At 31.7% G+C, this 14,064-nt stretch overlaps 1 protein-coding gene across 2 annotated transcripts in view; it reads right to left on the minus strand.

Annotated features, from left to right (window-relative positions):
• LOC129224058 (peroxisomal acyl-coenzyme A oxidase 3-like) overlaps nt 1-14,064 on the minus strand; it is a 51,302-nt gene that overhangs the window by 14,674 nt on the left and 22,564 nt on the right. For both annotated transcript variants that reach the window (XM_054858461.1, XM_054858468.1), the window contains 5 exons: nt 11,251-11,371; nt 11,018-11,140; nt 6,484-6,594; nt 5,491-5,645; nt 1,797-1,929 (listed from right to left, as the gene is read on the minus strand). In XM_054858461.1, coding sequence (XP_054714436.1) covers nt 1,797-1,929; nt 5,491-5,645; nt 6,484-6,594; nt 11,018-11,140; nt 11,251-11,371 — 643 coding nt within the window. The remainder of the gene's footprint in view (nt 1-1,796; nt 1,930-5,490; nt 5,646-6,483; nt 6,595-11,017; nt 11,141-11,250; nt 11,372-14,064) is intronic.

A 14,064-nucleotide genomic window follows, 5' to 3' on the forward strand; every position in this document is an offset into this window, starting at 1 on the left:
TTAAGGGGGGGGGGGCTCAAAAATTTTCCCCATGGTTTAGCAGAATATTTTCCCCATGGAAACCGATTTTGGTACAAATTAGAGATATTAAAATTTGACATTTTTAATAATTTATTCATTAATGGCTGGAAAAGAAATTTTTATACATAATTGCAAAGAAAAAAGCACTAAAAGTAAGGAAGTTCTCATTTCAAAGGGGGCAGGGCTTGAGCCTTTCCTTGCCCCCCTATATGGGCGCCCTTGCTTCTATGCAAATTAAGCCCTTAAGCATGATACATATTTTACTTAAATAAATAAGTTATTATACTTTGCTGGAAAATAAGTTTTGAAGCAGTGATTCTCTTTTCTCAAAATGTTTTCAGTTTGTTAAAAATTGAGAAGTACCTGTCAGCCATACTTAATCGGATAACCAATACAAATAAAACCTCCTGGAACTGAATACTTCCCCATAGACACAATGTTAAAAATCTCCCCTTAATCGAATAATTTCTCAGATAATCAAATAAGTTGGCCCGTTTTTGTAAATATTTTTGCTGAGAAAGTTTTGAAAAATCTAAAAATAATTTAAGTAAGAACAATTACTCATGTAAACATATAAAATGATATTTTCCGCCAAAGACGGACGAGAAAAACAACATACACACTCTGTCAAAACATTTACACTATTCTATCTAATTTCTTCTGAAGTTGCCATTGTAAAATGCAATAAATTACGCTGACAATAATTAAATTAAATAACAGGAAAAATATAAACATTGCAGACAATAACAAATTGATAAACACTAAATGTAAAACACAGCAGACGAAAAGATAAAAAAAGAAGTTAGAAAAGTGTTCTCAAAAGAGCTTCAGCAAGCAATCCACTATTATGGAATTTATCAAACATATTGTAATGAACAAAAGTGCAAAAACAAAGATTTTATAACTCAAGTTGTAAGTTACTTTTTTGTAATTTTCATACATATACTTCATTTTGCTTATTTCAAAAACTTTTTACCAATAACATTAATTACTTCTTTTTTTTGCTATTGATTTTTTTGCTATTTGATTTGAAGGAAAAAAATAAATCAAGAAAATAAATGGTGGTTGAAAACGAAGCTTTAAGAGGTTAAAGTAAATTTCAAAACAGCATATTCATGCTTGTTTTTGAGTGAAAACACACAATTAGTTCATACATTTTCAACAAAAATTACATACACGTTTCTTGAGACCACAGGAAACTTTTTTCATGCAAAGTGCAGCTATTAAAAAAAAGGGACAAGACAAACATGTGAATTTTAGTTGAATAGTGGTATGAACACAAACTACCAGAAATTTTGACCAATTCTCAATTTCAGCAAAAATTATACGACATTGAATTGCGGAATGTGAAATCCTTATTGCACATCTAAAGTAATAAAACATTGCGGGAAGTTCTTCAAAGGTTTTCCAGGCTAAGAAAACTGAGCAGTGTCTCCGGAAATAAGCAAAGGCAATCATAAATTTGATTATTGTGTTACAAAGACTAAAGAACACATGCAGTGGCTTAGATGAAAACACATTTCAATGTTTTTTTTATAGAACATTTGTACCAATCAGAAAGGAATGCAATAACGAAGCCTTGAGAAAGGAAAAAGTCTTCACAATTGGAGCCTAGATCCTTGCTTAATGCCACTGCAGCTAGGTAATGATTATCACATTCACTCATTGCATTTTCACAATTTATTTCAAAATATGAAAAAAAAACAAAAAAAAAACTATTGCATATTCCAGTTGTACAATAAGGTAAAAAATCTAGGTCTTCAAAAAATACCTACCAGAATGAAAAATTGCTAAATGTTTATCAATGCTCCAAAGCCCATATAGCCTTCCCAACTTTTCAAGAATGCATTTAATTGCCAGATCGTCAGTTTTAGAAATTAGTTTCAAAAACCTTTTAAGCATCACAAGCTGTAAAATAATAATAAATAAATAAATATCAGATCACATATTATAAAGTTTAAAAAAAATCTTTCTAATTATAATACAAAAGTTTAAAGCTAATATTGTCTGACTTTTTTACCAGCTTACTATTTTACTTAATGATATTGATGTATCATAGGAATTAATGTATCATAGGAAATTCGCAACTCCAGCGCTCGAATACGCTACCTTGCGGATATTTACAAAACTGCCGAAAAAACTAAAACATTGCGTTCCACGTGTTCATTTTGGGCAAAACAAACAATTTGTTATGTGTATTTTTTTTTTTATTTGTGTAATTCATCATTTGGAATCGTCATCCGCAACAGCGTAACATCAAAAATATCTGATATAAACTGTGAGTACACATTTTATTTATCTTGTTCTGAGTGAATTTGAATAAATATCAGTTTTTTCAATTCGATGAAAAAAAGGGGACTTAACAACATTGACTGAACACTAGGGCCATGCTGAAAAATTACTCTTTTCCTTAACCTAATTCCACATAAATGATTTAAATAACCTTTCTTACTACAGCATCCAACTGAAATGGACAGTATGCAAATAAATTTTCTTGAAAATATTTATTGCAGAACAGATTGAAAAATCAAGAAAGAACATTAAGAATTTGAGCAATAAAAAATAAAAGTTTGGAATTTTTATCGCTAAAATATCGCACCAACTTAACTTTATTGCTCTCCAAAAGCTGTCATTATCGGTAGAAGAGTTTCGTCAAAAATCTGTTTATAGGGTTATGGTTTTAAAATTGTGTGAAAGAATAATGTGTCTTGACAAGATTTCACATATCAGTTAAATCATTTCCGTGACGAATGAATTAAATGCATGATGATTTCTTTTGATATCCAATTATATAGTCATAGAAATAAATTATCTAGTGGTAAATGTTACTCTTGACAGTCTGTCACGTATGTGCACTATGTGACAAAAATGTCAACAAATGCCGGAAATGTCAAAAAAATGTCAACAATTGCCGGAAATGTCACGAAACTGTACATAATATGTACTAATGTATAGAAAAAACGGTACAAAATGAAAATGCTGTTCGAAGCGAACCAAAACTTTATAAATTCCGAATTCAACATCATGAAAATGGCTGCTTCAGAACAACTTACTACGTGTTCTGCATTAATTTTTTACTTTCGTAATACTTTTTGATTTCTAATCTTTTTCTACATGGGTCAGAATAACCAAAAGACTTTGAAAAAATCTTTTCAAATGAATAAATAACAAAAAATCATGCATGCGAACAAAAATTTCTCTCATTTCGTAAGTTTAGAAGCAATTTATACGTTACAGCGTGCGTTTGTTTTAGTTTTTTTCATCCGCCATTAGACAGTGACTGCAGCGCTCCCTATAGTTTGTTGGAGTTGCGAATTAACTAAGCACTCACAGTAGCAAACCAATCATAAACTGGTAAATAATGTCAGATAATATATGCAGTACATTGCCATGCAATTATATACTAGCTGGGTGCAAGCAATTTTTTTAATGTTTTTTTGAGAAATTGGGCTTAAGAGCAATAAGTGGTAATTTTTCAACTTTCAGGCAGCACATGATTTCCCTGTTAGAAGGGCAACTGGTCTTAAGAGGCAATCCAAGAATCGACTCATACTTTTCATTCTTTGTAGGACAGTAGTGCAACTCACACAGACAATGAAACATTGATTGCAACAAGTAGTAATAGGAAAAAACACAATGCCTAAGGAATGCAGGGCATAAATTAAGAAATGTCATAAAGTGTTTGAGTTTTTTCTTTTTTTTTTTTTGACTACTGCGCAGCCAGCAGCAATATTATATTCATATGGAAAACCACTTTGATGAGTATGCGTCCATATTCTGGCATTTTCATCTTAATTGAAAATGAAAACGCCAGATAACTCACTGCATACTGATACCTTCATATTATGCAAAAATAAAATAGCATTTTAAGCAGCAATCCTATTATGGTAAAACAAGTTATGATGGTAAAACATTAAATTATATTGTTAAAATTGGTTAAAACAGTACTAAATTAAAAAAAAAGGAAAGCAATCTTTAATTCACTGGTTGCCTGATTATATTTAGAAATTAAACAGACATTAAAAAAAAAACAAAAACCTTATAAACTTTGAATCCCAATTAATCAGTTAAAAAAAAAAATTGTGATGGTTTGCAATGGCTACAACTACAGACAGTAGTAAGACCAGGGTCAGGAGGAAGTTCAAACCGCATCTGAAATGTTTTGAAACTATTTCAAGGAATGCTTTTTTTTTCTTTTTCCAGTTCAGTTTGAAAAAAGAAATTGGCATTTTTGAAAAACTATACACTCTCAGTGCTGTACTTACAATGTTTATTTTTTACTGTAATGATTACAAACATAATTTTTTGTACAACAATATGATATTTTTCTTCATACTTTGAAAACTTGTTGATAACATTGTTAACATTCAATTTTTTGTCCCTACAAATGCTCAAAAGAGCCAAGACTTTAGACAATTGATTTCTTTTGAATTCCTAATACATGTTTTTAGCCTGCTCATTGTAGAAAAGTTTTCTTTGGGGTTTATGGCGAAGGATCAGCATTGACTGGTACTGGTGTCAAAATTCGAAGAAGCTTTGAATAATTTGGAAAAAAGGCTCAAAGTTGAACTTCAAAAAGTGTCAGTGACAAAATTAATTTTCCCTTTGCTGTTTTCCATTTAGACTACCATGGCATAAAATTCAGCAATATGTAGCAGCTTAAAGTAGGATTGCTGCTTAAAATGCTATGCAGTCTTCTGAATCTTTTAGTTGATTTTACAGTGATAACATTAAATAAGTGGAAGTGTTTCGTGAAACTATCATAAAACTGGGTTCTCACGTGATCAACTGCTCTAAAAATTGTATATATGAATTAATCTTGTGATATTCTTTACAATATTTTGGTGGAACATTTTGTCTGTATATCAGCTTGGCAGTTATTCTTGGAGAATCCATTACCCCCCCCCCCCCGACTTTTGGAAGTACCATATTCTACATTTAATTCTTTTTTAAATGTCAAATAAGATTTTACTGAAAAAGTTGAAGAGTTATAATGCACATATATGAGTTTTTGAACCTATTATTTTCAGTCATTAAAAGATATTGATTATTATAGCCTTAGGAAGTCATGTAATGCCCACATCAGATTTTATGCTTCAATCAAACCATATGTCATTTACAACATTTGCTCATGTTAGCCTTTGAAGCAGCAACCTCCCTCATTTAAATAATCTATTGTGACAAAACCCAATAGAGTACAAGAATCAAATCAAATTTGATTCATCACATAGATTTCTAACCAAATGTGTTAGGTAAAACACACTCCCCGAAACAAAAGTTTAGTTACGGCCCAGAGTAAAACCATTGCACAGTTTGTGAATTTCAGGTACAATTTAAAAAAGAGCATATATTTTTTATATTTTGTAACTTTATATTAACACTAGTAAAATTAGAATTAAAAAAAACATTGAAAATAAAACACTTTCAATGTAATGTACTTAATGATGCGACTAGAATTGAAACATTTACCTGGCAAAAAGCAATAGAAAGAGTATGGCAGTTGTAAACTTGGGAATTGCAACGTGCTGTGAAAGCATTCTGACTTTTCTTTAATTCAGCTTCATACTTGGATGAACTTTTATGAAGCAAATAACACACCAACCACTCATACATGTCCAAGACATCTAAGTATACAAAATTAGTCATTATTAAAAAAAAAAAAAAAAAAAACAGAACAATAATTTTCTTAGATTAGAATGCTCTACTAGCATTTGGCAGTTCCTGAAAGTATTCACATATGCATTTAATGAATTGCATAATTTAAAATTGCTGTTAAAAAATTTTACAGAAAGTTTTTCACTTAAATTGTATTCATTAAAAATTCAAAAGAGTTAAATAACAAAATCAAAAAATACTCAAACACTACCAATAGCAACATTATGAAGGAATACTGTGCATTTTTTTTTTTTTTTTTTTTTTGAGGGATTGGTGACATTGGTGGAACTCAACAAGTATTAGAAACTTTTGTATAAGATCATAATAGTGATTGCAATACTGGACCAAAAATACAACACCAGCATTAGAAATTTCTCAAAAGAGGATCCAAAACATGTCATTTTTGCAATTGTATTTAAGTATTAATATAAAACGATAATTGAAACATACAATTAACTGGTAAATCTTTTTTGACACTCATATTAGTTTTTTTTCTGCGACCATTAGGTAAAAATGACAGAATAGGCGCAGTAAGATAATATCTAATATAAATGAAGTTTATGTCAAAATAAACTTAAAAAAAATCCCCTATTTTTTCTACTTTTTATAGATAGGTACTGGTGTTGTCCTTTAGAAATATGTGTCATGACATATTACATGGTAGTTTTATAATACATTTAAATAATTTTTTCCACACACATTGATAATAACCATATAACTATAGTAAATAATAATACGATTGCAGATATAATGTGATTTTAAGCTTTGAAATAAAGCAAAAGCATGAAAACAGTTTGAATAAGTTACCTGAAAAGCTAATAAAAGCATCTGATGAAATTGGTGAATATTTGAATTTTAACCGTTCACTCATGTCATTCAAAAATGATAGATCTTCTAAATGTTTAGGAATGTCTTGACCTATTTGAAAAATAAAATTTGAATAATAAGGTTGCAATGCTTCATGACGGAAATGAAAATCAAATGTTATATAGTTTTTCTCACATTGCAACATTTAAATTTAAATGTAGAGTAAATGTAAGACAAGAGGGAGAGGCTACCCAAGCCCCCCCCCCACCCTAGTTTTAATTTGTATTGTCTATTCCTATACATGCAAAAACTATTGGGCTGTCCCATTCCCACCAGAAGGCACATTCTTGTTGCGCTAGTGAGACCAGTCATTACATTTTCAAGATTTTTGAAAATGATAGTACACCATGTCTGATTCTGCTTAAATCTGCTCTACTTATTGATTTTAATGCTAATTATGTTAGGGGAAAATTTTACAAAATTTCCAGACACAATTTTGATATTTTTAAAACAAATTTATGCATTCTTGAAAATTTTTTGGGAGAGACAAATGTGGAGAGAGAATGAGCTTCAGTAGTCAGCCATTTAAGACAGGGCTTGCTGTTTTTTGCTAACCTTAAAATTTCAGCAATCAATACAACAACAAAAACATTGTAAGGCTTTAGGCTATACCTTTCTGATAATGATTCACTACATCGTTTCTGAAAGAAAAACATTAAAAAAAAACTGACCTATTGTTAACACGAGAAAATGCTCCAGTAGTCGGCCATAGAAATCCAGTGCTCGGCCATGTATGAGCCCAGTATTTGGCCGTTTCATTTTCAATACTCATGGTGTACAAGTGAGTAAAATTAAACAAAATTTAATGCGAAACTTACAGCACAGCATTGTACTTTCTAAATAAGTTATTCCAATAATTCCGAAAGAATTCTGCATTCTTGATGTCTTTGTAACATCTATGTTTATATTATTTTTCAATTTGCAACCAGTTTGGATAAGCATCACATGCAATTAATTTTTTATTATTTATCTTTAACATCACTTACTAAAGTAGTATCATGTGCAGCGAGAATAGAAATTAAAGAATGGAAAATATCCGGGTGTTTTTGGGAAAGGAATTTTGAAAACATGAGAACATAGACCTCCCCCCACCACCCGCACATGGCGCAGAAGTTTTAAATGTGTATGCTGAGATAAAGACTGAATAAAATAGCTGATAGAATTCATGATCAATAAAGAGTGAATTAATGATCAATACAGTTAACATTTGACTGTTCCATGTTCATTAGAACGAAACTTCAACACACGGAAATGTTAAAATTAAAATTGAAGTTTTAGAAACAATTTTGCCTCAAAACAAATTAAGCAAAAAGCAGTTTGAAAAGCACTTAAAAGATTGGCAATCGTAGGCTCATCTAAAACAAAATTTATCATTAAAAAAAGGTATTTTTAGTGTGAACAAACAGAAGTAAAACGAATTATGTTGGCAGGTCCACATTTTCAAAGTTTTCTGGGGGGGGGGGGGACAAATGAAATTGAAAGAGGGGGGATGTGATGAAGATAATCTTACAGCTTTCAACAAGAACATTAGTAAACAGTGAATAAACTAAAATGGAGCGTGTAGCAACGTAATGCAACTTTGAAACCATTTTAAAACGAAGTAGGCATACTTTTAAACAAGGAGTAAAATTTGATTTTCTTCTGAAGATAATCCAATGAATTAAATATTTGAAAAGAAGCAGCAATAAGAAGTGGTACCAACATTTGCAACAATTTGTCTGAATGGAATACAGGTTTCTTGAACTTTTGGTGAAGTAAATAGTTTAGCAAAATGGGCAACAGAAAGAATAATCACAGGTTTAACGCTCATTGAAACATTTTGAGCTAACATAACTATTGAAGCATTACCTCTTAATTCCTTTCAATGGGAATGTTTATTTATAGCAGATAAAAAAGAAAAAGAAAAACATTAAATTACCACTTGGTAATGACAAGTTAAGTATTAGAACTTATATTCTAAACGTAATGACAGACTGAATTTACAACCTCTTTTTAACTGTTTAATGTTCAACTTAAATATCTCCGTTACATTTTACCTGTGAGCATAATAAAAGTATGACCTTTCATACATTTGTCTTGCATTCAATCCACTTAAGAGTTTGTGGTGGCAAAATATCCTGTCTTAATCATTATTAGCTCACAATTCTGATGTGAGTATTATAGACTCACAACTTATAGACTACTTGATGGCCTATATTTTAAATTTCATTAAAGTTACTGAACAAAGGCTCCAGTTGAGACTGTGCTAAGTGACTGCTTTTGAAAGGTAACTATTACTATGAGATAGGAAAACCATTATTCCAAAAATCAAACAGCATAAATTAAATTTACTGATTTAAAAATAATAAAGCAAAATTTACACAAAATTTCAAGAATTGTATACACTAAACTGTAATGTTGACAGCTGCCAAGAAAATGGCTCACAGATGTTTTTTTATTATTTTTTTTCTTTCCTTTTTGATATTAATTTTTCTGACACAAGCAGGAGGTGAAAAGCTGTGCATAAAGCATCACATCAAAGTAGCTGCAAAAAAGATGTCTCAAATAATTTTGATTTTTTTTTGTAAATAATACAGTGGTGTGCCATAGTGTTAGATCTATATGTAAACTTACATTTATATCGCTACAAATTTTAATACAGCTTTATGAGTTATCTTATTATTTATTATGGATGAATAATGCATAAAACACATACATCAATTCATGAGTTTAATACACTTTATTATCTCGAGTGAAAAAAAAAAAAAAAAACCCTACTGTTTGCAAAAAAATATCATTTAGTGTGGAGTCCTTTTGTTGAAATGAGCTGTTATTCTGTGCATCATACTGTTATACAACTTCTAATCACTTCCTGAGGTCAGTGTTGCCAGATGGTCAAATCCAGATTTCCCTAATTCCCTTCTAACTTTTCCCCCAAAATTCCCCAAATTCAAAAATTATTTTTCCACTAATATTTTCATAAAATGAATAGACTTCCTCTGATATTTTTGTCTCTTGAAAAAATATCTTTGTCCCCAAAAAGCCAAATTTTCTTTTAAAATTCCCCAACTTTTTTCCTTCCCATTTTCGCCCCTTTTTTTTGTCATCTTTATCTTTCTTTACCTTTATCTTTACTAATAATAAAGCTGAAAGTCTCTCTGTCTGTCAGGGTGTCTGTGACATGCATAGAGCCTAGACCGTTCGGCCGATTTTCATGAAATTTGGCAAAGGATTAGTTTGTAGCATGGAAGTGTGCACCTTTAAGCGATTTTTTGAAAATTCAATTTTGTTCTTTTTCTATTCTAATTTTAAGAACATTTTCCTGAGCAAAATTATCATAAGATGGACAGCTAAATTACCAAGTTATCGTAACGTGGGCAAGCCAATTGGCAAGAAATTCATCTTGCATTATTTGTAAATTTACTGGGGAACCAAAAGACCTTTAAATTTTCTACGGGCAAAGCCATGCGGGTGCCACTAGCCATAAATACAAGTGCCTGACCGAGAAATAAGAAATAGCCAAATATTTTTTTTATACTCACCTTTACTACTCTGCTTCTGTATGTACATTTAAACTATGATTTTTGAACATATTTATCCAAGAACATTCTTCATCACACTTATTTTTACCAGTTTCACGTATCAACTAGTTACTCAAGCAGAGAACATTAATGCGAATTCCGTAGCTTAAGATTCCACATAATGCGAAATGCGAATTCCATAAAAATGAGCAAAGCTAAACTAACGCTGTTTGATACAAACAATGTAACTACCAGATGTCAAGACGCAAATTTAAACACCAAAAAAATTCTTTTTTCCAGAATTTTTTTTCCCCAGGTTTTCCCCAAGAAAAAAATGTTTCCCCAAAGAATTCCCCTCAAAATCCATTTCCTCAAAATTTCCCAAAGGAGCACCAGATTTCCCCAATCTGGCAACACTGCCTGAGGTAGGGAAAACTCAAGTCCCGAACCCTCCCCCCTTCATTTCTGAGTCGCTTGTCAGTTGTAAATTGCTGTCAACAGAGGCTTATTGTTTTGGAGGTTACTTTGTGCGTGTGTGTGTGGGGGGGGGGGGGGCACACAGAAGATTTGGCTTTAACTTTGCTGCCAATCCTAATACAGTAGTTTAGAACACATATCGGGCCTGTTTAGATTTTATGGAAAACCCCACTCCAGAAGGTAATTCTGGTAGTGCTAGTGGCTGACAACTCGACAATTTGGTATAAATAGTCTTAAAATGATTGTTCTGTCATCTCAGTGCAATCACTCATAGTACTGCACCGGAATTTAATCATAAGATAAAGTTATTACTCTTTCTTTTACTCGTAAAAGTAATTTTTAGTGCAGCTGTTGGTTTGGGTCTAACTATACGGTATATCACTATATACCAAAAGAAATTAAAAAGAAATTATGTCCAACAAATTTCAGGTACTTGAAATGTAAAAAGTTTAAATATTAAACAAATTTGATATGGATGATCATAGTAGTTCATTTACCTGCTTGTATTCTTTTCAAAATGCTTAAAAGATAGTTGCTTGTTTGCTGCAGTATAACATTGTTGTCGCCTTCATAAGTACAATTAGCATCATTATTGTTCCTTAAATGACCAAATCCAGCAGCTGGAAATAATTAAAGCCCTTTTAATGAAATAAATAAAATCTATAACATTACACATGTTTATCACATTTTGTCTGAAAATTATTTATTGGTATGTGAGTACAGTATGTACCTTTAAGATAACCATGTCCTCCACAAGCTTCCCGAGATTCTTGTATTGCATCTCTTGCAAGCCATGCCACAACAGCTTTACCACAACAACTCATGGCATGAATATGAAATCTTCTTTCTTCCTAAGTAAAATACGATTTTACATTGGAATTAATTAAAACTAGCATAATGAGAGAATTTGTTTTCATTTCGCATCATGTATCTTTTAATATTTCAAAGTTAAAATCTTAAAAATAACTAATCCATACTGTTGAGGGCAGGTAAAGGGCAGTAACTGCAAATTTTTCATTTTTATCATCTGTTGTACGTTAACCTACTGTACAAGCTTGCTCTTTTGGTTTCCACTGAAAAAAAACCGTCTAATTCCGACATTTTCTTATTGTTAATATTGAATCCAACACACATTTCTTCAAATATCTCGAAAACTCATTTTTGCAGATACTGCCGTTTAACTGTCCACGGCAGTATACATTATAATTGCATGAATTGAAAGCTTGTTTTTTTTTTTTTTGCTTACAACACTTCAAAGCCAAGCTGTCTATTTACACGCATTAGAATCTCCATTCAACAAAACCTTTCATTTAATGAAATTTTCTGCATAATCTTGCACTAAAATGACATTTGCTCTTTACACATAGTTGATACACAAAATTAAAATTTTTTTTAAAGGAGCATTTCAGGACTTTTAATGATAAAAAGAGCTTTTTCAAAGACTACTTAGGACTACTTGGAAGAGTGAACTGTTTTACAGCTACAAAACAATACATGCTGATTCAGTTCCAGTTCATGCAAAAGCATTAGACAAAATCTTATATACCACACTATAAAAAGCTTCAAAATCTCTAAAAAGTTTAACTAATTAAAATTTATATTTTGAAAGATAAATTCAAATATATGATAAAAAACAAACAAATTGTTAAGAATGTGCAGTTATATCTACTTTATTACCCCGCATTATCCGTCATGCCGGAAAAAAACGAGGTTGACCAGCATGCTGGGAAATTCGAATTTTCTGGCATTCTGGATAATCTCCGCATGTCGGGTCTCTGCACCACTGTAGTAACTTCATAACATTTTGCATCAAAACTAAGTTTCGAAATAGCTACTCTGCCATGAATGTGTGCAGCATGCAACTCCCGTTGATAAGTTTTCATTGATATGGAGCTCTGAAGGTTGATATTCATTTTGGAAGTTATCTTCAACAGTGAAGTCTTAAATTTTTGGGGGAGACAATCCTCTTCAACAATTTTCTATTAGGATTTTCCCTATTGTTGTGATTAACAGCAGACACCTTACCCAGATTTTTAAAGGCTGCATAACTATTGATACAGTGGTCCTTGAAACACCTACAAGACTGGCTGTTCTGGAGACTGGCCCTAGCAAACTGAGCTCCACTTTAACATGCTTCTTTTCGTGTCTTAGAAATCATACATAATTACGCTTTACTAAATACAGAAATTTTCCATGCAACCCTCACACTGCCAAATGCTTGATTGATACCTTCCCTACCACAACTACTAGGTAGTAAATTGTTGTAACATGTTGACATGTTGCAGTTGTTTATTGGACTGTCGAAGAAGTACTTAATTTTAACTGTGTGTTCCTATTATACATATATCTTTATACATAAAGGGCTAATCTCTGTCCGGATGTCCGGGGTAAGCTTCAAAACTACAGGAGGGATTTTAACCATTTTTTCACCATAGATAGCTACATAATCAGGGAACAACTTAGGCTATAATTTATTGCTAAAAACTTAGGTTAAGAACGTCGTGATCGAAAACAGTGAATGTCATGTAATTTCCACATCAAATGGTTAAAGATTAAACCCATTGTTTCAAAAATTCGTTGCCTAACAACAGAAATATTAAAAGTAATCATAATGTAAATTTTGAATCAAGGCATCTCTGGAGCAAGCATGACATTGCTTTCTTAGGAATTTCATCCTCATCTTTATACATAAAGGGCTAATATCTGTCCGGATGTCCGGGGTAAACTTCAAAACTACTGGACGGATTTTAACTATTTTTTCACCATAGATAGCTACATAATCGGGGAACAACTTAGGCTATAATTTATCACTAAAAAACTTAGTTTAAGAACGTCGTGATCGAAAACAGTGTCATGTAATTTCCACATCAAATGATTAAAGATTAAACCCATTGTTTCGAAAATTCGTTGCCTAACAACAGCAATATTAAAAGAAATCATAATGTAAATTTTGAATCAAGGCCTCTCTGGAGCAAGCATGACATTGCTTTCTTAGGAATTGCATTCTCATCTTTATACATAAAGGGCTAATCTCTGTCCGGATGTCCGCGGTAAGCTTCAAAACTACTGGAGGGATTTTAACCATTTTTTCACCATAGATAGATACATTATGAGGGAGCAACTTAGGCTGTAATGTATTCCTTAAAAACTTAGTTGTAAAAAGTTAGGGTGGAAAACAGTAAATTTCATATCATTTCCCCATTAAATAATTAAATTCACAACTCCAATAAATTATACGGGGCGCAGCAGCCACTGTCTAATGGCGGATGAAAAAAAGTGAAACAAACAAATGCCGTAACTTATAACTTGCTTTGACGTTTAGTGAATGACAGTACTTTTTCATCGTATTTGTGCGAAGCTTTCTTTTTTATTCTTCTGAAATTACATTACACCACAAACTGCTTGAAGCCGGAAATTTACCCCAAAGAAAACTCGTGGAATGGAATGTTTTACCTTTTTCTTTAGTACTGGTAATCACCGCAAGGTAGCGTATTCGAGCTTTGAAGTTGCGAATATAAAAACCATTGTTACAAAAATTCGTTGC

The sequence above is a fragment of the Uloborus diversus genome, chromosome 1 (genome assembly GCF_026930045.1).
Source record: "Uloborus diversus isolate 005 chromosome 1, Udiv.v.3.1, whole genome shotgun sequence".
Taxonomy (NCBI): domain Eukaryota; kingdom Metazoa; phylum Arthropoda; class Arachnida; order Araneae; family Uloboridae; genus Uloborus; species Uloborus diversus.